Below are 24,029 nucleotides of genomic sequence, written 5' to 3'. Positions count from 1 at the left end.
ATCGTTAGAGCCTTTTTCGAGATATTTAAATTTTACTAAAATCGGTATATCACAAGTACCGTTATTTTTGGTCCAAAAAAATTAATTCCAAAAACCCCTCTGGAGAGTCGCCAAATAAGGCTACATACCAAGTTTGACATTAATCGGTTCATACGTTTAGGCTGTAGGTCCTTACACAGACAGACAGACAGACAGACAGACAGACGGACTTCCAGGACCCCCTTTTTTGGCATTCTCTACCATTGTAATGTCATGGAAAAATGTTATCTCAACTTTTTTTTTTTTGTACGAATGCATAACTTGATATATAGTACCTATATATCGCAAGTAAAAATAGGCCAGGAAAATGATAGAATAGATATAAAAGCTTATACGACATTGTTTTGGCTAGTAAAAAAAAAAAAAAACTTTTCAGGACTATAAAGGATATTTTTTAAGGTAATCTGGATTAGCGCATTTGCCTAAATCCAGTTATTTAATGACCCTGAACCTTGCAGACAATTTAACTGCTGGTCTTTGGACTTCTGCCACTGCCGTAAAACTCAACTGATTTTAAAAAACTTAACGTAACTTACGATTCCCGCAAAGGTTTTGAAAATCAGTTGAGTTTTACGGCAGTGGCAGAAGTCCAAAGACCAGCAGTTAAATTGTCTGCAAAGTTCAGGGTCATGTTATTTAGCACGTCTTCAACGCACTAGTTGTCAAAAAAATTATTTTGCCACTTTTAGAAAAACTCTTAAGTACGAAAGATACCAAGTTACTTTCAGACAGCCAGCGCAGCGTTGAGTTTTCTTACAGTTGTTCTGCTAGGTTTGAAAAGTAGGTATGTACTTAAAAATATGAAGGTTTATAAAATATTTTTAACAAAGGCTTTTTAATTTTACTGCATTTAAGTATTTAATTTTGCTCTTGGGATTACTGCATAAGAAATATTCTCTTGTTGGAATCATCATTTAAGAAGGTTAGTCTCGTACCGATCTGCTTTTATATTTCTATCGCTTTTAACATTCTTGTAAAAAGATGCAAATTTTGATATATTAAATTATAGTATTTGTTGGGGGTTAGTCCCTGAAAAGAAATGCTTAGACTTAACTTTGTATAAAATTCATTTTAAAAAATGCAATTGAGTGTTTATTACAATTTATAAGTATTCCTCTAATAGGTTTTATTGAATCTACTTCCTTTCTTTCATAACATTCAATAAAAAAAAAAAATTCCTAGTGCAGTAAGTTGTTATTTTTCATCTGTAGATACTTTTTTTCCAGCCAGACATTCAAATTCAATTAAACAAGAATCTATTTGTGTCAATATCACTGATCTTGTATAAAATTAATTGCAACAGATACTTTTTGACATTCATTCAATAGTGTTTTTGAGGCGCCCCCAACTCTCTTTGCTAACAAAAAACAACAACAACAACAAAATAACCTACAATAGAATCAAATCGGAAATTGTTGTTAATCAGATGCGCGGCAGATAATAATATTCAACAACAATAATGAATGACGGATTGTGATCTTTTTTATTCGCGACTTCATCAGCACAGGCCGTCATATCGTAGTTGTATAGTTGTCGTTGAAAGTCGGATATGAATATATCAGAGCAAAGTGTTTCATTTAATTGGTGTAATTGAAATGATTGTCTGCGCATGGTGTGCATGGATTCACTTCATTGTGTTTTGTATCGAGGTATGAAATGGGAGGGAAGTGGATAAAGTAAATTTTAATAACAGGCATTAAATGGATAAATCCGAACTGACCTCGGATTGAAATTAATTAAAATGCGACTCTGGTGGTTTTAAATGAGGCTTACAGCGCATAGTATACAAAGTGTAGGAGTATGTCAAGATTTTTCATTTCAACATGTAGATAACTGAATACATTACAATAAGATATTTTTGGATGTTGGAATTTAGTGTTACTCAATTTGATCTTGAACTCGGCCGAATAATGAGAGGAAGACTTTATAAAAAGGGGCCAACGACATTTTGACAGATATCAATAATTACTATTTTCATGTAATGCCTCTATTGTATTTTAGTTTTATTTGAAATTTGTTGGAAACTATTAAAAGTTAGGGAAAAAATTTTAACAAAATAGAAATAGCAGACCAATATTTATGTTTTCTTGATTTTTTTTTTTTTTTTTTCAAATTATAACAAAAAATCTTCTTGTTATAGCTAGCTACCTGAGACTTATTTCTATAGGAATTATTCTTAAAAAATCCAATTGGCAATATTTGTTCCATATTTTGTATCACCGTGATTTTTCATTATCTATGTATTTATAATCAAATCATATCACTACAAGTTCTATCTTGTACTAATATTGATAAGTGATAAGTGGTTATCTTATTTGCTTATTGTATTTTTCAATAGGAAGGGAGGCACGAACTTTCTTTTTTCTTTTATGGTAAAAATCGCATAGAGTGTTAAAGCTATTTAAATTAACATTCATAAGAATAATTTTAGTTTACTTTTGTTATCAATTTATAAGAAAAGTTTTAAAAAAAATAAATGTTTCTAAAATTATGAAAAAACTTTTTAAAATTGTTTTTTATTTTCTTAACGAAGTGCACAATATGCCATTTGATTTCTTGTGTATAACAGAAAATAAAAAAAAAATTAAAGAAAAAGCTTTTGTTATTACATTTTCAAAATGAATGCTTTCAGAAAAATTATTAATCCACACATAAAAAGAAAATTTCAGGAACCCGTTTTGATAAATACACGGTTACAAAAATTAAGTTTCAAAATATACGCGGGAGGAGACCTATCAGGTTTTGTAGAGCTAGTCGCAATGATTACGAAACGGTATTTGAAAATCCCCTAACACCCCCAAAATCTGGAGTTACGGGCAAAAAACGAGTTTTTGGACCTTCACCCATTGAAAAATTCTAGCTTCGTCAATTTTTTACCCATTTTCGATTTTTTTACAGTTTCTGATAGAAGATAAATATACATTTTCAACAATGTATAAAACATGTAAATTTGTTAAACCACTTAGAATTTATAAGCTCTCAAAAATCAAAAATTATATTTTTTTTGTCATTTGCCCAACTTCGGCATCAATTTAAAGTATATGTTTTCAAAACAACATGCTATTTAAAAAATATATTCTAAAACTATATCTATTTCCCAATCAATCGAGGTATTTTTTATGAAAATCACTTCAAAATTGGCTTCGATTTCAACCCAGATTCAGAAATTCGAACTTTTAGGTATAAATTAATTTCAAACTGAAAATGTTGACAGTTACACATCTGCTTATTTTAAGGTTTTTAATGCTCAGTAAATTCTGAAAACACAGAGCAAAATATGAAAATAAAAAAAATTGTTGTTGTGTAAGATTTTGAAAAAGAGATTTTTCAATCAATTTATTTTAAGAAGCAAGGCCCAATTTATTCACTCTTTATTAAATTTTAAGCTGCCATTTAAAAGAAGCAATTTTAAAAATTGTATGCGATTTGACAGTTTTTAAAATTTTGTATGGGTACTTAGGGGCAAAATGTTTTCTTTAATTTTTTTTTTTTTTAGTGTATTTTGATTCGTAAAAAAACCAACTCACGATGATAATAATTATAATAATTATAATCAGACAGAGCAGAATGTGAAAAAGAGAATGTGAAAAATTATGCCTCGCAGTTTCAGCGTCAAAATTAAGAAAAAATAATAAATTCACTGCACAACAAGGTTTTGGATGAATAAACTATACAATACTTTTCCAATGGTTTTTGGTGTGCTGAACTCGAATCCGGTTTCAGAAATATTCTATCAGCTCTAGTTTTTGAAATATTGCCATTAGAAAATGCAAAAACACGTTTTTTGGCTGTTAGCTCTGGTCAACAAAATTTTACTATTTTTATTATGAATAAACCAAACTATACTTTTCCAATAGTTTTTGAGATGCTTAACTCGAATATGAAGTCAGAAATATTCTATCGGTCCTAGTTCTTGAAATATTGCCGTTAGAATTTGCGAAAAAAACGTGTTTTGGCTGTTTTTGAGGTTATGCTTTGATGTGAGGTACCTTATTTTGGCAAAATTTGTAACGGTTTCTATAAGAACTGTTTTTCTTCTTTGAAAATCTGTTTAAATCTTTCCGATATCTGTTTTATTATCTGAGATATCTTAAGTTTAAGTACGTGTGTTTTGGCTTATTTTATCAATAACGTTATTTCAAACTGCAGTAACTTCAAATTAAAATATCTCGGATTATAAAAAAGATATCGCAAAGATTAAAACAGATTTTTAAAGAAGAAAGGCAATTCTTATACAAACCTTCACAAAAAGTGTTGAAAAAAATTCCCACACATTGCAGCATAACTTCAGAGACAGGTGTTTTTGCATTTTCTTACGGTAATATTTAAAAAACGGGAGCTGATAGAATATTTCTGGATTCGGATTCGAGTTCAGCACACCAAAAACCTTTGGAAAAGTATTGTTTGGTTAATTCATCATACAAAAAGCTTAATTTTGTTGTGCAGTGAATTATTGGATTATAAAAAAAATCAATTTTTTTATCAGTTTTTTGAAATTTTGAATTTTTTAGAATTTTTTTTTATAAATTAATATTGCCTTTTAATTGCCATAAAAAGTTTTATTTTAACAAAAATATTTGAATTTTTATACATAAAAAAAAAACTATTTTTAAATGACTTTCACTTTTCAAAAACAAATTTTACAAAAAAAATTTACTGCAGTTTGTTTTGAGGTCAAACCAATTAAAAAGATGTTTTTATAATTTTGTAAATATATATTATATATTTTTTTAAAAGTCTTAAAAAAATGTCCAACGGCAAAGGTTAAATGACTTACTCGAACAGTTAAGCAGTTGCATTTGAAAACCTTATTGGCTAAAAGTGAACTAAATGCATTATTATGCAACATAGGCAGTAAAAAGTTTGCTTTGCAATTTAAAATATCAACTAGGTGAAAGCTTTGTTTTTTAGAAAAGGTTTTGGGAGTTAAATCAACAAGAGGATTAGATTTTGTATTTATTTCTGAAAATTTTTGTTTAAAAAAAAAAAATAAGAATTCCGTTAACTATAAATATGTTCATTTATTTTTCAGAAACTATTCAGATTTCCTAAAACGACGACACCTACGTGATGAGTAGAAATCTAAATGGACACAATAATGCGGCTTTTGTTAATGACAGTGACAAAGCAATACAAGCTGGCGACAAGCCCCACTTTAGTCTTGAGCTGACGGAAAAGGGTAAAATCTCTTTACAAAATGATTACGATCCCTATGCACAAAGAACTGTGGAGCATCCCACAACGTAAGAACTTAAAACGAAAAAAATTATATTGCTAAATTAATAAAATTTTGTTCTTATATTTTAACAGAAATTCGGAAACAATGTTCCATTTGTTGAAGGGATCTCTTGGAACTGGTATTCTAGCTATGCCAAATGCCTTCAGAAATTCTGGCTGGCTCACTGGAACAATAGGAACTCTTGTTATTGGAGCAATATGCACATATTGTATTCACCTGCTTATCAAAGCTGAATATGAATTGTGTAGGCGGAAAAAAACACCCAGTATGGGTTATCCAGAAGTTGCTGAGGCAGGATTTGGTGAAGGACCACCATTCTTCAAAAAATGGGTTCCATATATTGGGTAGGTTTTTTTCAAGCACTTATATAAAAGTGGGTTCCTAAAGTTATAATAATATTTTATTGATAATTTTAGTCACACAGTCAACGTATTTCTGTTAATCTATCAACTTGGAACATGTTGCGTGTATGTTGTCTTTGTTTCTTCCAACATTAAATCTGTATGTGATTCTTATACCTCCGAACCAATCGATGTTAGAATGTACATGGTTTTTGTTTTACTGCCTTTAATTTTGATCAATTGGGTAAGTTTTATTTTACTCAACAATATTTTTACTATAGAATAACTTTAATTGACTGGATTTATAGGTTCGAAACCTTAAATATTTGGCACCATTTTCAACAATTGCCAATGCAATTACAATGGTTTCTTTTGGAATCATTTGTTATTATATTTTCCGTGATGGTGTATCAATGGAAGGAAAAGATGCATTTGCTAATTACTCAACTTTCCCATTGTTTTTCGGAACAGTGTTGTTTGCATTGGAAGCTATTGGTGTGGTAAGTAATCATTCTTTTTTATAAAATTAAAAAAAAAAAACTCAAAATTTAGTTGAAAATAATTTTTAACTAGATGATCCTAGAAGTATGCAATGGTTTTAAAATCTAGCTAATGAAACCATAACGATTCCTCTTAATATACCAATTCTGCGAGCCACTTTACAAGATAATATCAATTTAACTACTGACAACCTACTTTACAAAAAAAAAAGCCCCTTGGAAAAATACTAAAGTACCTACTTCTATCAAAGCATGTATCTCCAGAGTCAAGTGGATACCATTTCAAGATTTTAATCTTTAAAACTAATAAAAGTCACACTGCTAAGTCAAAACATTAAACAAATTCAAAATGCCAATTAACGTCGATTGGCCGATAAAGATAACTTAAATATTGACATACTAGATCGATGAAAACGATTTCATTTGAAATGTGGTCAGCTCAGCTACAGCTAGCTTACACCGTTTGAGGTGTATTTATTTTTAGAAAATTGCTTTCAATAAAAAGCTGTTAAGTAGCAATATCTACTGTAGATAGTTAAACATGTGCAAAATATCTAATTGTTAGATTAGACAGTGTTGTTTTCAAAGATCATGAAAATAAGGATAATAATAATCTATTTGATATTAAAAGTTTATTAAATTGTTCGTCAACTTTTCTGAAAAATAATTCTCCTCTTTTACATTTTTTCTAAGATTTGAATTTTTTACAATTTTTACAAGAACTGGATGTTTTACCATAGTTATTCCAGAATTAACTCAAGTTTAACTTTTATCCCGCACTTAAAAAATTAAATTTTCAGTTTTTAATAATATTATAATGTCGGAGTTTGACCTAGAAAGGGTTTTGCAACTCCCAAATTGGAAGATTTCGACTTTTCTGTCCTCCCTTCGGCTCTAGTATAAATACTTTGAATATAAAAAACTCAAAATTATAGTGCACCTTTAATTTTGAAATAATGTGTCTATAGGTATCTGAAAGCTACTTTTTTTCAAATAAAAAAAACATGACAAAAAGATTTTATTATTAATTTGTCGACCAAAAAAAGTAGTGCGTTTTTTTTATATCGTCTTAAAGTTTATTGCCAAAGGTATGATTTTTCAATTAAGATTTCATCAAAATGAGTGCATCTATTAACGAAATAAAATGCACGACTGGGTCGAACGAACTTGCTCTTAGAGTTAAAGTTGCTTAAATTTTTAAGACTTTTTATATAGAAATTTGTAAAAAAAAAATTCGTTAAAAAAAAAATAAAATAGAATCTGAAATTAAATTGCCCTCCAAGACAAGTATGCAGTTTTAATTGATATATTAACATGCATTTTAAGAAAAAAAAATTTCAAAATCGTTAGAGCCGTTTTTTAAAAAACTAATTTTTTATAAATAATTTTTTGGAAAAAAAGTTTTAAAATAAAATTGGTATGCCATTTTGTAGAAATCACTAATCAACATCTAATAACAAAATTAATCCAAAAATTATTTGTTTGGAAATTGTATTTTTGGTTTATATTTAAATTATATAAATGCTTCTTCAAAAAAAGTTTCGTTGAAATCTTATAAGCAGTTTCGGAGATAATCGGAATTGAAAAAAACGGTTCTATGGCAGGTACCGTTAATAATGATTTTCAAAAAATTTTTTTTCATAGAGAGATAGACCTTAGCTTAAAACTAACATTTGAATTTTTTTAAACACAATCATTAGAGCCGTTTTCGAGATATTTCCATTTTACTAAAATCGGTATATCACAAGTACCGTTATTTTTGGTCCAAAAAAATTAATTCCAAAAACCCCTCTGGAGAGTCGCCAAATAACGCTACATACCAAGTTTGACATTAATCGGTCCATCCGTTTAGGCTGTAGCTCGTTATACAGACAGACAGACTTCCGGGACCCACTTTTTGGCATTGTCTACCATCGTAATGTCATGGAAAAATGTTATCTGAAATCAAACTTACAGAAAAGTAGAGGTGATGACTTGGGATCCCCAATATTATAAACCTTAAAATTAAGAAAAAAAAAAAACACTTTTAAAATTATGATTCAGCTACGTTGCAAGCAAATTAAAAAAATCAATATGTTATGTTTTAGCCCTTTTTTAATGATCTCGCATTATCTATCAATAAGGTAGAGCCATACGTCATATTTATAATAGTACACATGACCAGCACACTTCGTATGCAAAATTTTGAATTTTTATGATTTGTAAAACAAGAGAAAAAAAATCTTAACCAATTAATTTTCTTTAAAAAAAATATTACGCATACGCCATAGTGACCGTAAATTTTGAAATTTTGAAAATCTATACAAAATTTTCTGTGGCCGTAATATAATTTAGATAAATTAATCTTTATTGAGTGTTCTATACTATTTTAAGAGAGGAGAATGTCGAACTAATAACTAATGGATTGTTGTTGAATTAGACACGCGAAAAAAATACATTCAGCAATTAAATACACATAGAAATAATAACTTCTTCTTCAACAATATTTTGTTTTGGTACTTTTCGAATTAATACTAATAAAAAATATCAAATTAGGATACTCATTGACACATGTAGGTACTTTTCTTTTCTTCTTAAGACTCTTAAAGAAATACTCCTCTAAAGAGTTTTGTCCAACTACAAGACTACCGAAGTTTAACAAAAAAGAGCTCAGCCCACAAGCATGTCTTGAGGGCAAAATTCTGCCGGTTTCAAAATTATTTTTAACCAAATTCTTTCAAAATTCGATTTTGCTAAATTCATCAATCAAAACTTTTGGAATTATAAAAGAGCTTGGAAATTTTAAAATACATATGTACGAGTATGTACTTTCAATTCTGCAACTTATTTAAACAAGTGAATTAAAGAACAAATAGACGACATAAACAAAATTTGTTAGTAGGATTTTTTTATGCAGTCTCAATTTTCAGACGAATTAAAAAAAAATCGTTTAATAAAACTGAATAACAAAGCGGCAAGAAATTTGATATTGAAGTACAAAATAATAAGATTTTATAACGTCCTCGTTCTTTTTAATCTCCGTTTGCTCTTAATTTAATAAAACAACATTTTTTTTATTTTCAGATTCTTCCACTTGAAAATGAAATGAAAACACCCAAAGCTTTTGGCGGCAGTTGCGGAGTACTGAACAATTCTATGTTTTTGATTGTCTTCTTGTACGTTGGCATGGGATTATTTGGTTATTTGAAATATGGAGCCGAAGTTGAAGGATCCATTACTCTTAATTTACCTGACAAAGAAATGTAAGTTTTATAACTAAAAACCTTTACTTAAAAAAAAAATTTAACATTTCATTTACTTTAATAGCTTGGCACAATGTGTGAAAGGTCTATTGGCATTTGCAATCTTCATCACTCACGGTTTAGCTTGTTATGTTGCCATCGATATCACATGGAATGACTATGTTGCCAAGAAATTGGGTCCTCAACGAAAAAAATTGTTTTGGGAATACTTTGTTAGAACTGCCATTGTCTTGGTCACATGTAAGTGATTTTTTTTTTAAATTCCTTTTAAGGTCCTTTTAATAAATTTAATTTTCTTTGCAGTTCTTTTAGCTGTTGCCATTCCAAATTTGGAACTCTTCATTTCCCTGTTTGGAGCACTTTGTTTGTCAGCCTTAGGACTTGCCTTCCCAGCACTTATTCAAGTCTGTACCCATTGGTACGATAAGAAGGGTTCCGCAAAAGTGTGGCTCGTAGTAAGCAATTCTTTCCTTGTGATTGTTGGAGTACTTGGACTTGTTATCGGTACATACACGTCACTTGCTGAAATCATAAAAACCTTCTTCGAAGATGAATAAAATTGCCAACAAAATCTTTAAAGTGGATTTCCGTAGAAGTAAAAAGAGCGCCCTCTGCTGGAGCAGAGGATAAAGTGAAATATAGATAATTTTAATTAACTTATACAAAATAAGACATTCCTGTTAATAGAAAAGTATTATATATTAGGCTCGAGAGCTGGATTAATTTTTTTTTTTAAACTGTAATTTGTTGATTTTATTTCTTTAAATAATGAGAAATGTGATAAACACCGTGTAAGACATTATTATTTATTTTTGTTATTAATTGTTTTCCTAATTACTTCTTTTTTATTTAAAATCAATTTGTATAGTTGTTAGTATCCTTGAGAAAAATTATGTTATGGTTTTTGGCAATGCATTATGATGATTATAAAAAAATTCTAAATTTGTTTCTTTTTCTAACTATTCTATTTGTTCTGTATTATTTCTTTTTTATTTTATTTTATTTTAATTTTATTTAAGCCATTTTAAATCGTAAGGTTGTGTTAAAAATTATGAATTGATTTCATAATTTTTAATAATATTATACATATTTTTAGAAATTGTTTAAAGTACAATTAAAACTGTTTTTTGTATTGTTACGTTCCTGTATGAAATAGGAAGTTGCAATTTTTTTAAATGAGTTTTGTTGCAATATTAATTTAATATTTAAGTTATATAATAGAATTTTAAATAAAATAAAATTGATGAATTGAACAATTTTTTTTTTTTTATATTTTACTGAAAGTATAACTAATCAATTCGTCGAATGGCTCCAGGCCACATATTTTGTTTAATTTCATATATTTTCTGTGACGAAATAATATTTTAAGTAGTAGTTATACAAAATTCTGATTTGTAGGTATAGATTTTGGTTTATAGTTTTTGATTAAATATTCTTATCAAGAATTTTAAAGTATCCCTGATATGATTATTTTAAAAAGTCCGAGTTATGAAATTCAGTTTTGTTGAAAATTTTACAAAAAAAAATCAAGACTTAATTAGAATATTACCTACCAAATAAAAAATCAAAAACCACAAGACAAGTTGCAACGTTTATTAGATGCAAAATTAAAAAAAAAATACATAAAACAATTCCCATTTTTTCAGAATTTTCTTCAAAATTTTTGAAAAAAAGTTCGCATAAAATTACCCACTGGTGGGGAAAGTGACTTTTCTGTACCGTGCTTTCGAAAGGGGAGGAGTTGGTTGAAGAAATGTAGATTGTAGAAGATTCCATTATTTCGTTTTAAACATGATTCAAAAGCATAAGTATGCTGGAGCGATGTAATGGTTTTTAGAAGGTAAAAAACGCGTTTAATGAATTCTTTTTCTTAGGTTTTACAGCGAAATAATTTTTAATAGATGGAAAAAATGGTTACTTTTATCAAGCACTTAAGGTGAAGTGGATCTTTTGCCCCAACTCAAGCAGACAATTTATAAAAAATTTCAATTTCATTTTATTTTTAAAGTTTGTTTTTTTTATCATTAAAATAGCTACTCCCTAATTTTATTCCAATTTTCAATAAGATTGTGCGATTACTGATATATTGTTTGTCCTTAAAACTACAGATTTAAAGGTGAATAGTACTTTTTTTTTAATCTACAATACTAGCACAATTTTTAAAACAAGATTTCGACCATTTTAAAATTTGGTAAATATTTCGATTTGTTTATGTTCTTTAGAATATTTATATCAATCATTTAGAAGCAAAATAATTTAAGACTTTTAAGAAACCATTTAAATAAAGTTTTTTTGTCCTTTGAAACCTTATTTTCACAAGAGTGAAATTGATTTCCATTTTTTATTTCTTCTTCTTCTCATTATTTTAAAAATAAATTCGATCAGTATCAATCGGACCCGACCGAGTCGTAAAAGAAGGCATTTTTCAAGGATTATTTTCAAACAAAAGTTTTTCCTTTAATAAGTTTTAAACTTTAATTTTTTTTTAATGGGATCTTAAAGTTTAAAATTGTCTAGGATTATTAACTATAAAAGAAGTGTTAAATAGTATTAAAAGTTGTTTTTAAAATTACAAAAACAACTTTTTAAATAGTTTCATATTTCAACTAATCATTTAGATTTCTTTTATAACTAAGAGCTGTTAGATTTTAGGAGTAATTTTTATTAAATTGAAAAATTTGTACTCCCGCCATTTTCAAGAAATTATTAATACACTTATTAAAACAAATTTTAATTCAAATTTAAAATTAATATTTTTGAAAATTTTACTTAGTATTTATATTAAAATTACTTAATTACTTTCGTAGAAAAAGTTTCATTAAAATCGATTAAGTTGTTTACAGTTAAGTCATATATCAAGAAAACGATTTAATGGCAGGTAGCGTACTCCAGTTAAAAATGAAATGCACGACTGAGTCGCACGAACTTGCTCTTAGAGTTAAAGTTGCTTAAATTTTTAAGACCTTTTATATAGAAATTTGGAAAATGTAGGTACCTACTATATAGGTAAAAAAAAATTTTTTAAATTAAATTCGTTTTTTTTTTAAATAAAATAAAATCTGAAATCAAATTGCCCTCCAAAACAAGTATGCAGTTTTGATTGATATATTAAGATGCATTTTTAGAAACAAATTTTTTATAAATAATTTTTTGGAAAAAAAGTTTTAAAGTAAAATTGGTATGCCATTTTGTAGAAATCACTAATCAACATCTAAAACAAAATTTCAAAAAAATTCAATGTCCCGTTTTCGAAAACTTGATTTTTCAAAAAAAAAATTTTTTTTTAATCCAAAAATTATTTTTTTCAAACATTTATTTTTGGTTTATATTTAAATTATATTAATGCTTTTTCACAAAATGTTTCGTTGAAATCGAGTAAATAGTTTCGGAGATAATCGGATTTGAAAAAAAACGGATCTATGGCAGGTACCGTTAATAATGATTTTCAAAAAAAAAATTTTTCATTTGAAGATAAACCTTGTCTTAAAACTAACATTTGAATTTTTTAAACAAAATCGTTGGAGCCGTTTTTGAGCAATTTCAACTTTACTAAAATCATTATATGACAAGAGTAGACAAACGTTATATAACGCTACATACCAAATTTGAAGTCAATCGGTCCATCCGCTTAGGCTGTAGCTCCTTATACAGACAGGCAGACAGACGGACTTCCGGGACCCACTTTTTTGGCATTCTCTACCATCGTAATGTCATGGAAAAATGCTATCTCAACTTTTTTTTTTTGTACGAATGCATAACTTGATATATTTATAGTACCTATATCGCAAGTAAAAAACAGCTAAAATGAAGAGAAAGTCTTCACATTTTCAAACTAACTTTGAATGAAAACAGAAGAAAACAAAATTTTTTTTGTTGTTCTCTCATCGCCCGGTTGTAACGTAAAATATTCAAAACTATAAAATTAAGTTTAAATTAGCAACTTTGTTTTTATTAGCTTTTTTCAATTATTTCTACAAATACATTTAAAATTAAGCTTAAATTATAAAACTAATTATAAGCTTCGACTATTTCTGAAATACTAACATAGGTTCCAATTACACCACCGAAAATTCCAAATACCACAAGAAATATATCTTTGAATAAATGGAATTTAAATTTGCCATAACTTGTTGAATATCTGCAGCATAATTCCAATAATGCTGGGAATATAAGTCCTAAAATTGATAAACAAAATGCACCTACCAGTGACAAAAATAGTGATAGATCTGGAATAGCTATAGCACATAAGACTGGAATTAAAAAAAAAAAATCAATAAGATTCATACTTTTCAATTTTTCTAAAGTTAAGTTGCTTACATGTAAGAAGAACTATTCCAGCTCTAACGAGAAGTTCATAGAGAACAAGATTTGACTTTTCTGTTGTCTTTTTTATCAAATAATGATTCCAAATGATATCAGCTGTCACATATCCTTGAAGTGCATATGAAATTAGTGTTGTAACAGCGAAGAATATTTTGATAACTTGAGCAAGACTAATAGAAAAAACAAAATTAAAAGATATTTCGTTCATTTTGAGATTTTTTAAAGCTTACATTTCATCCTGTGGTATATTTAGGGTCACACTGCCTTTCGCCTCTTCACCATACTTCCAATAACCAAAAAATCCCAAACCCATGTACAAGCCCAAAACAATGAACATTCCACGGTTTAAAATTCCAAATTTCCCAGTATAAGCTTTTGGGGTTTTCATATTTTGCTCAATGGCTATAACCTTGAAGGGATATTTTAGATTATTTTGAATTAAAAAAACCACTTCATATTTAAATATTACCACTCCAACAGCTTCTAGAGAAAATAGGACAGTTCCGAAGAACAGTGGTAGCCTTGTAACTTTTGTAAATGCCTCTCTCTGCGATATTGGTGGCAATTGAACGAAAATATAGTAAAGGACAACACCAAAGCCTAGAAATGAATGATAGTTTTAAGGACAAAAGTTTATCTCTGAAAAAAAAATAAGTACTTACCAACAAACATCAAAACATTAGCAAAGGATGAAAATGGTACAAGGTGTTTCAGCTGCCTGATGCTGAATATTAGGAAAAGTGGTATCAGAACAAAGCACATATGTATCCGCAGATCAAGGACAATAAGGTACTCATCTACGATTTGTTTAATACTTTCCGCTATAAAAACCACATAAACACAACAGATGCCAAAGTGATAAAAAGCGAGGAAACCGTCTACAAAGGGCCTAGAAAATGATTTGTTATTTTGTTTTCTTTTTTTTTTAAGCTTAAAGGACACTTACGTTGCAATTTTAGCAAAACACCTTAAGACAGGTGGTCCTTCTTGAAATGCTACTGTCATAGCTTCAGGATAAGTTAAATATGGTATTCGTTTCCTTTTGCATAATTCGTACATTGAATTAATCTATTTCAAAAATTGTTTATATAAGTTTTTTTTTTTAATGTTTATTTTCAAATTATACATTCTTACCACAAGATGTAGGCAGTAAAGTGCGATTGATCCGATAATTGCTGTTAAAATCAAACCATTTATGTATCCAGCATTGCTAAATGCACTTGGCATAGCCAAGACTCCGGTGCCGATCGACGCTTTTAAGAAGTGAATAAAGGTTTCTGTATTTCTAGAATCAAAAATTAGAATAATTTTACGAAAAAGTTAAATGGGATCGTAAATGTTATGTGAATGATGTATTTCTATGAATATAATGGTGGGATGGCTAAAGCAAAAAAAATAGAAATGATGTTATCTAAAGTTTATCTCCAATAATCTTTTTTATCAAAAAACAAAACCGGCTTCCATGGGTTTTATGGTTTTTCTAATAGTTCCTATGGCTTTAACTGAACGAAATTGAAATGGGACCAAATTGCAGCCACCAGCTTTCCAATACAAAAAGAATTATCAAAATTGGTTTACTTAGTCCAAAGTTATGAGGTAACAAACATAAAAAAAAAAAAATACAGGCGAATTGAATACCTCCTCCTTTTTGGAAGTCGGTAAAAAAAAATGAAGACATTTTGGTTTCTTTTAACCGATTATTTCTTACTAAACTGCACAAATAACGTTGGTGTTGTAAAACTGGACTTTTTTCAGTGTATAAAAAAGATGATTTTTTTAAAGTGTCAGCTCGACATATTGATATTAATATTTGAGCTTTTCACATAACCAAACTGAATCTTCGAACTATTCGAAGAGCATAGAATTTTGCCGTTAAAGAGCAAATTTAAAGTCGCCTATTTGACATGTGTCGGACGGTTATGATATGCTCAATTTCAATGTCAAAACCATAACTCAAAAGTCAAGCATTTTGTAGTCATGTACTTGATTTTGGGACATTATAGTGCCGTACTAAGCAAAAAGGGCGTTTGCGCCAAAAATCAAAAATTGAGCTAGAGACATATTTGATATCCTGAAACAATACCTCATTTATATGTTAGCTAAACACAGCGCATTTCTAAATTCAAAGGGCTCAAAATAGTCAATAAAGATGAGCACAACGATATTACTCCACTGTATTCCTTAATAGAAAAATGCACTTATTTCTAACTCTAAAAATAAAAAAAAAAAAAAAATAGATTAAATTAGTCCATATTGAATAAGGTTCCTATCAAATCAAGATAAAAATACTGGATCTTATGTTCCCACTATGTGTTTATTAATAAGACGAATATAAACAAAAGATACAAATAACGCATTTCCACACCAACTCTTTTCTTATGTTTAAAACCAAAATAAGTTTCTTTACAATTTATTAAAACGAATATGTTCAATTTTCGTTGAGCTTTTTTTACACTTAATTTGGTGGCAGATTAAATTAAATCAATTATAAACTTTTCTTTAAGTATTTAGGATTTATGAACCATTTTTGAAAAACCACGGAAGAAGCGAAATTATCTTAACTTATCTAACAATCTATCTAACAACTAGAATTTGAATTTATGTAAACCACTGTAAAATAAAATGCACGACTGAGTCGCAAGAACTTACTCTTAGAGTTAGGCTAGGCGCACACATGCGATTTTAGTCGCGCGATTATTCAGTCGCAAAAATGGATCACAAGGATTTCAATGACTGTGAACACACTTGCTTCTCGCGATTAAAAATTTGAAAATTGTGTCTAGAGTCATTGAAATTCTTGTCATCTAATTTGCGACTGAATAATCGCGCGATCAAAATCGCATGTGTGTGCCTAGCCTTAAAGTTGTTTAAATTTTTAAAACTTTTATATAGAAATTTAGAAAAAAAATAAAATTCATTTTTTTTTTAAATAAAACAAATCAAATTGCCCCACAAACCAAGTATGCAGTTTTAAAAAAGTCTGACGGCTATCCAGTCAACTTTAATTATAACAATAATATCTTAAAAAGTACTATTGAGATCTCTGACGCGTTTGCAAATAACTTTAGTCAATCTTTTATTGATACCCCCATCGATATAGATATAGATTACTTCCATTATTTACGTGATTACCCCCAAGTTACATTTAACAGTATTCCAGTTGAGCTCGATAAGATCTCACACTGTCTTTCACTTCTTCATGATGATTGCTCTCTGGGACCTGATGGAATTCCTCCGATAGTTTTGAAAAACTGTAGATCCGTTTTAGCTCTCCCTCTTCAACACATTTTCGTATTATCTCTTAAATCGGGTATATTTCCAAACATATGGAAAAGCGCATATATTACTCCTGTTTTTAAAAAGGGAGATAAAGCCCACATAACTAACTATAGGCCAATATCTAAACTTTCATGTATTCCAAAGCTTTTTGAGCAAGTTATTTGTGATAGTTTAACGTTCTACTGTAAAAATATTATTTGTAATCAACAACATGGTTTCATGCAAAAAAGATCAACGGTTACGAATCTACTTTCATTTTTGCAAAATTGCTCCTTCGCTTTAGAAAGTGGACAGGAACTCGACTGCATTTATACAGACTATTCTAAGGCTTTTGATCAACTTTCTCATGACATCATAAAGTTTAAATTAAAAATGTTTGGTTTTCCTATAAGTTTTATCACTTGGATTTCTTCTTACCTTAAAAATAGATCATATCAGGTGAAATTCAGAGGGACCTTCTCAAAATCGTTCATTGCCAAATCGGGCGTCCCGCAAGGTAGTCACCTGGGACCTCTTCTTTTTATTTTAGCTATTAATGACGTACCGTTATGTTTACGTAAGAGTGAAATTCTTATTTTCGCAGATGATATGAAAATTTACAAAAGCATTAGCTCTGTGAATGACCGCATATCCTTGCAAGATGATCTTGATAGATTTGCTATTTGGTGTACAAGGAACGGTTTAAATCTCAACCCGACTAAGTGTCAGACGATGACCTTTTCAAAGAAAAAAACTCCTAGTCTGTACGATTATAAGATATCGCATCACACTTTACTCCGTGTGCATAGCTTTAAAGACCTTGGTGTTAACTTTAACTCCAACCTCGATTTCTCAGAGCACATAAACCTGATTGTAAACAAGGCCAATTCTATGTTAGGTTTTGTCAAGCGTTGGTCGAAAGAGTTTAGGGACCCTTACGTTACATTAGCTCTTTACAACAGCTTAGTTCGCCCCCACTTAGAATACGCATCTCAAGTTTGGACACCTTTTTACAGCATCCATATAGAAAGAATAGAATCAGTCCAACGTAATTTTATTCGTTTTGCCTTAAAAGGCTTACCATGGACGGACCCTTTTAACCTTCCTTCCTATGAGCATCGAATCAACCTACTGCAGATCCAAACCTTGTCTCAAAGGAGAGTAAATAACGACCTTGTATTTATTCATCAACTTATAACGGGTGTAATTGATGGCCCGGATCTGCTTAATTCTATTAATTTTAACTACCGGAGAGGTGCTTATAACTTTCGTAGCTTAGATTTAATAAAATTACCCCAACACCGTACTAATTATGGTATGCATGTGCCCTTAACTCGCATGTGTAAGCTTGTAAATTTGAATACTAATCTGTTTGATTTTAATATTAATAAAACTAGTCTGAAAAAAATACTAAAAACCAGTGTACCACGCTCATAAACTTTTTTTTTGTATTTATGTTCAATGTTTACTGATTCTTTTCTCATTTAATGTCTTTATACCTAATTGTATGTACATATGTATGTATATTGAATTATTTTTTTATCAATACTCTTGACTATTAAAACATTTTTGTTTTAAAATTTTGACACTTTCTGAAAATTAAACATGAAATATTAAATTTATTTTTTTGTTCATTTTAAATTTTTTTTATTTTGCACAGATATAATAAATGCTTGTACTAAGCAGTCCCAATCTTTGACCTTCCTTTGATATTCGTATCACCATTCTCTTTACTTATTTAGTTCTTTTTAATTTGTTTTTACCTTCAAAAAACACTAAAAAGTGCCGATACGATAATCATCCGCAAATGACTTCGTACTCGGTGAAAATGGACCCCAGCGCGTGCGGTATCTGGGGGGGAAAGAGGCGTGGGAATTATTTATTTAAATGGTATATTAAGATGCATTTTTAGAATAAAAATTGTCAAAATCGTTAGAGCCGTTTTTTAAAAAAACTATTTTGTTATAAATAATTTTTTGGAAAAAAAAATTTAAAATAAAATTGGTATGCAATTTTGTAGAAATCACTAATCAGCATCTAAAAACAAAATTTCAAAAAAATTCAATGTCCCGTTTTCGAAAATTTGATTTTTCAAAAAAAAATTTCAAATTTTTTTTAAAAATCCAAAAATTATTTTTTTGAAAATTTTATTTTTGGTTTATATTTAAATTATATAAATGCTTCTTCACAAAAAAGTTTCGTTGAAATCGAATAAGCAGTTTCGGAGATAATCGGATTTGAAAAAAACGGTTCTATGGCAGGTACCGTTAATAATGATTTTCAAAATAAAATTTTTTCAATAAAAGATAGATCTTACCTTAAAACCAACATTTGAATTTTTTAAAGAAAATCGTTTTCGAGATATTTCAAATTTACTAAAATCGGTATATGACAAGTACCGTTATTTTTGGTCCAAAAAAATTAATTCCAATAACCCCTCTGGAGAGTTGCCAAATAACGCTACATACCAAGTTTGACATCAATCGGTCTTTCCGTTTAGGCTGTAGCTTCGTTTACAGACAGACAGACAGACAGACAGACGGACTTCCGGGACCCACTTTTTTGGCTTTCCCTACCATCGTAATGTCATGGAAAAATGCTATCTCAACTTTTTGTTTTTGTACAAATGCATAACTTGATATATATAGTCCGGTCAAATTAGACTAAAATAAGGGGGTGAGGTTACATTAATTCCCAGCAAGCTGAAAATTGGTAGGATTGTTGGAAACACCATCATAAATTAAATCTAAAAAGTCCTCATCGATCCGAGGTGTGGAAAAAAATTTACGGGGGGTCAAAGGTCACAAAAACTGGTTTTTCACGATTTTCAGCAAAACGGTAAGTCTTATCAAAAAAATTTCAATGCAAGAATTGTAGACCAGATTATTATATATAAAAAGTGTCATGACACTTTTTTTCCTAAGACCCACCGTTTCTTAGGTATAACGATTCAAAAAATTGAAGTTGAGTCGAAATCGTCATAATCAGGCCTATTCTGAAAAAAATCTCCCAACTGAAAAGTTCCTAAAATTTCATTATTTTTTAGCTTGGATTTCGTTCTTCAATGGTTAAGAATATGGGGAAAGCAAAAAAAAATGGAAATTTTCACCATTTTTCCGATAGGGGCCCTTCTCCCGAAACCATTTCCTTGAGAATTTTTGTTTAGAATAGGTCTGAATATATACAGGGTGTACGATAGAGAATGGACAGCCCTAAAACGGTTGATAGCTACACTTATGACTGTTCTAAAAACAGATAGAAAAAAGTTCTATCGCAACCAGTTCATAAAATATTGGCTTTTTTTCGTTCAGTGTATTTTAAATTTTATCATCTTATGTTTTCGTTCACTACAACCACGAATGAATGAATTTTATTTATTTCTTTTTTTTTATCATTTTCTACAATATTCCCCTTAAACGAGAATGTTTTTAAGAAAGTTGGCCACCTAGGTTTCTATGGATTTATTTTATACCACAGGTGTTTAAAATTTTTCATAAAATACTTTTTTTACATTTTGCATCAAAAAATAGATTTCAAAATTTTTTTTACGAAAATGTGCAATAGCAATGCAGTTTTTAAAGCGTTTATGTACTCATACAATTATTGTAGAAAATGATAAAAAAAAAGAAATAAATAAAATTCATTCATTCGTGGTTGTAGTGAACGAAAACATAAGATGATAAAATTTAAAATACACTGAACGAAAAAAAGCCAATATTTTATGAACTGGTTGCGATAGAACTTTTTTCTATCTGTTTTTAGAACAGTCATAAGTGTAGCTATCAACCGTTTTAGGGCTGTCCATTCTCTATCGTACACCCTGTATATATTCAGACCTATTCTAAACAAAAATTCTCAAGGAAATGGTTTCGGGAGAAGGGCCCCTATCGGAAAAATGGTGAAAATTTCCATTTTTTTTGCTTTCCCCATATTCTTAACCATTGAAGAACGAAATCCAAGCTAAAAAATAATGAAATTTTAGGAACTTTTCAGTTGGGAGATTTTTTTCAGAATAGGCCTGATTATGACGATTTCGACTCAACTTCAATTTTTTGAATCGTTATACCTAAGAAACGGTGGGTCTTAGGAAAAAAAGTGTCATGACACTTTTTATATATAATAATCTGGTCTACAATTCTTGCATTGAAATTTTTTTGATAAGACTTACCGTTTTGCAGTTTTTGTGACCTTTGACCCCCCGTAAATTTTTTTCCACACCTCGGATCGATGAGGACTTTTTAGATTTAATTTATGATGGTGTTTCCAACAATCCTACCAATTTTCAGCTTGCTGGGAATTAATGTAACCTCGGATGTCTAAATTGACCGGACTAATAGTACCTATATCGCAAGTAAAAAATTAAGGTTGACATCGAAAAACTAATACTTTTACTCACGTTGTAGGAATTTTGACATTCCTATGCTCATGTGGATCATAATCATTTTCTTCTAGTTTTTTGTCTCTATAATAGAAAAAGATTAAATAAATCAATGAATTTGTTTTATTAAGAAAATGTTTTAACATTGAACTTACACTTTCTTTGTGGCACCCATTTTGTCGATTACTCAAATGTCAACATTACCTTCCTCTCAAAATAAGTTAATAATGATATCTGAAAAGTGAGATAAAATCATTTAAAATATCATTTTTAAGCATCTGTTATCTTTTAATTCATTCTTTTATTTTCTTATCTATGTAGATAATATTTTTTTTTTGTTGCGTATACGCCACAGTGTATATTAGTGTAATACAATAAATTATAAATGTTTAACCAACTAAGGCTAAAAGATTTAATAAATTCAAATTAAATATTTCCAAATCTTTAACCATTATTACTAAACCTATGACTTTAAGTGTAAGAGCCCTACAAAATTTGAAAAAAGAAAGATTTCGTCAATTCAATGAAAACAATAGGTTCATAAATTATCCCATCAGAAATGTAAAACTATCTCTAATTTTTTTGTTTTTGTATATTTTTGTAGTAAAGTCTTTTACGATAGACTAATTCTTTAATTTAAACAAATAATTGAACCCTCAGTATTTCATTTTTGGGTAATAAAAACATTCTCAAAACTTTAAGACCTCATTGGAAAACTACTCTATTATAAGTCTCTTTTCGTCATTAAAAATCCATTTACACTTTTGATTTATCTTTTGGGAAAACCAAAATACTTGTGACATAAATAGTTGATTAATTGATTAGTAATAAGTATACTAACTAATATTACAAGAATGTAAACATATTATGAAGTTGTTTTTTAAGTTGTTTCCTGATTGTAAATTGTGATTACTCACAACAGGTATTATAAAAGCTATCAAGTGTTTTTGAAAACACTACCCAAAGTGCAGCTGTTAACATTGTAATCATACTTACGAAAAGAATTAAGTTCTTTGAGAGCAATTGACTTTCAAGATATCAAAAAAAAAAAATATTGAACTCTTGGAATGTCAAAATCATGCGCCACCATAAATTTCCTATAACAATGAATTTTTCAAGTGACACTACTTATTGATGTTTTAGGTAATCACTTAGAAGATTAAGGTTTTTTTAATGCACTCGTTAAGTTTTTGGGATATATAAAATTGAAAAAAAAAAACCGTAATAAGCCAAAACATCTTTAAAAATTTTAAAAAAATTGGCAGAAGAGTTTCATTTTAGATAGAATACAGAAAACCAAAGAGTACATTTTATGATATTTGAAAAGCAAAGGCTATTTTTTTATCTTAAAAGAAAGTGTGAAAGAAATATTAAAAATATATAAATTTTATTTGGTGATGAAATAAAATGGAAACCAAGAATAAAAAAAAATTAAAATAATAGGGTGAAAGTGTGTTGTTGGTGCGAAACTGAAAGTGTGGTTTTTTCACAGGGAATTTTATTCAGAAGCTTAAGAAAATCATAAAATGGAGTTCAAAGTATTTTAAAATTCTTTAAATTCAAAACAGTTTTATAAGTGTCCAAGTTCATTTTTGCCTCCGAAGGGCCTACTGAAGTGAGATTTTTTTTTAAGATTTGATTAACACTATTAAATACAATTAAAAAGATGAAGAAAATATGGACTCTCTTAAACATACTAAAATGCGCTAAATGTAGTGATCTTCACACTTCACGCTGGTTCTAGCAGAATTATTAAAATATTATTAAAACCAGAAATACAAAGACTTTGATAGATCAAAACACCATAAAGTTTTAAAGGAAACAAAAGCGAGGAAAGAATTTTATTTTAAAAACAAAAGATTTTCTAAAGTCCATTAAGATTTTTATATTCAATTCTTATACAAATGCATTAAGACACACCTTAACCTTAAGTAATTTTAATCATTTAATGCATTTTCAATCATTTAATGTATTCTTATCAAATTATTATTACTCAGTTCTTGTTAACGTAAGTAGATCATAAATAGCAACTAGCTTATAAGACTCTGGCGGTAGAGTACTAGTATTTTTAGGTTCACATTAGAGAGTTTTTTTTGTACAAATATAACATAGTTTTTAAAAAAATTTCATATCCTTTTGTTTATTTATTTTTTTAAATTTTTTTTTTAGTTAACACCAAACAATACACATAAATTACATTAAATTTCTTTCTAAATTTTTAAAAGTCCATGTTTTTTAGATCAAATTAATGAAATTTTATGTTTCTGTTAGTTTTTTTTTTTTGTTATTTTACAGAAGAACCTTTCAAATTTCCTCTTACTTTGTTATACAAAAAAAAATATATTTTAACCTCGAATACTTTTAATTTCGAATCAAGTCGCGATTTTTAGGTATTCCAAAATAACTGCGCAATGTTTATGTCTTTCACGAGGCAATATTTAACAAACTGAATGAAAAACCTGCCGCTAACGGTTTTTTAATTTCATTTAAACAGACAATATTATCAAGAGTTGTAATAAAAATTTTAAAAGATATATGACAATAAACTTCTTTTTCCATAAGGTTAACACTGATGGTTATAAAAATGTATATGATTACTGTCTTACCATAAAGATAAGTATAATCTAAAAAATCTTTATAAACTTTATTACTTCTTTGATTGGAGAATAAAAATTTTATAATTGAAAAGATTTCACTTGTTTGAAAAAA

At 28.8% G+C, this 24,029-nt stretch overlaps 2 protein-coding genes across 3 annotated transcripts in view; one reads left to right on the top strand and one right to left on the bottom strand.

Annotated features, from left to right (window-relative positions):
* LOC129908533 (proton-coupled amino acid transporter-like protein CG1139) overlaps window positions 1-10,300 on the top strand; it is a 35,230-nt gene extending 24,930 nt beyond the window's left edge. The window contains exons 2-8 of the mRNA XM_055985111.1: window positions 5,072-5,282; window positions 5,350-5,622; window positions 5,695-5,863; window positions 5,928-6,119; window positions 9,183-9,361; window positions 9,426-9,601; window positions 9,665-10,300. Coding sequence (XP_055841086.1) covers window positions 5,110-5,282; window positions 5,350-5,622; window positions 5,695-5,863; window positions 5,928-6,119; window positions 9,183-9,361; window positions 9,426-9,601; window positions 9,665-9,918 — 1,416 coding nt within the window. The 5' untranslated portion in view covers window positions 5,072-5,109 and the 3' untranslated portion in view covers window positions 9,919-10,300. The remainder of the gene's footprint in view (window positions 1-5,071; window positions 5,283-5,349; window positions 5,623-5,694; window positions 5,864-5,927; window positions 6,120-9,182; window positions 9,362-9,425; window positions 9,602-9,664) is intronic.
* A 2,983-nt stretch (window positions 10,301-13,283) lies between these two features.
* LOC129908535 (proton-coupled amino acid transporter-like protein CG1139) lies at window positions 13,284-23,777 on the bottom strand. Of its 2 annotated transcripts, none has more exons than XM_055985113.1 (10): window positions 23,671-23,777; window positions 21,476-21,554; window positions 21,339-21,404; window positions 14,819-14,969; window positions 14,631-14,752; window positions 14,347-14,573; window positions 14,154-14,284; window positions 13,915-14,093; window positions 13,679-13,854; window positions 13,284-13,611 (listed from the first exon to the last, which is right to left on the bottom strand). In XM_055985113.1, the coding sequence occupies exons 2-10, from the start codon at window positions 21,493-21,495 to the stop codon at window positions 13,370-13,372; spliced, it is 1,314 nt and encodes a 437-aa protein (XP_055841088.1). In that variant the 5' UTR covers window positions 21,496-21,554; window positions 23,671-23,777; the 3' UTR covers window positions 13,284-13,369. The 2 variants fall into 2 exon arrangements, with proteins under 2 accessions (XP_055841088.1, XP_055841089.1); XM_055985114.1 differs by lacking the exon at window positions 23,671-23,777 and adding an exon at window positions 23,641-23,662.
* Window positions 23,778-24,029: the final 252 nt, after the last annotated feature.

Source organism: Episyrphus balteatus, chromosome 2, assembly GCF_945859705.1.
Source record: "Episyrphus balteatus chromosome 2, idEpiBalt1.1, whole genome shotgun sequence".
Taxonomy (NCBI): Eukaryota; Metazoa; Arthropoda; class Insecta; order Diptera; family Syrphidae; genus Episyrphus; species Episyrphus balteatus.
Note: the sequence above shows the minus strand (reverse complement) of the source record. Positions and strands in the feature narration are given on the sequence as shown.

Coding starts and splice junctions, on each gene's coding strand:
- LOC129908535 (XM_055985113.1), bottom strand. CDS start 21,495: ATGGGTGCCACAAAGAAAGT. Junction 21,405..21,475: donor ATGGGTGCCACAAAGAAAGT/GTAAGTTCAATG, acceptor TTTCTATTATAG/AGACAAAAAACTAGAAGAAA. Junction 14,753..14,818: donor TTTACTGCCTACATCTTGTG/GTAAGAATGTAT, acceptor TTTTTGAAATAG/ATTAATTCAATGTACGAATT.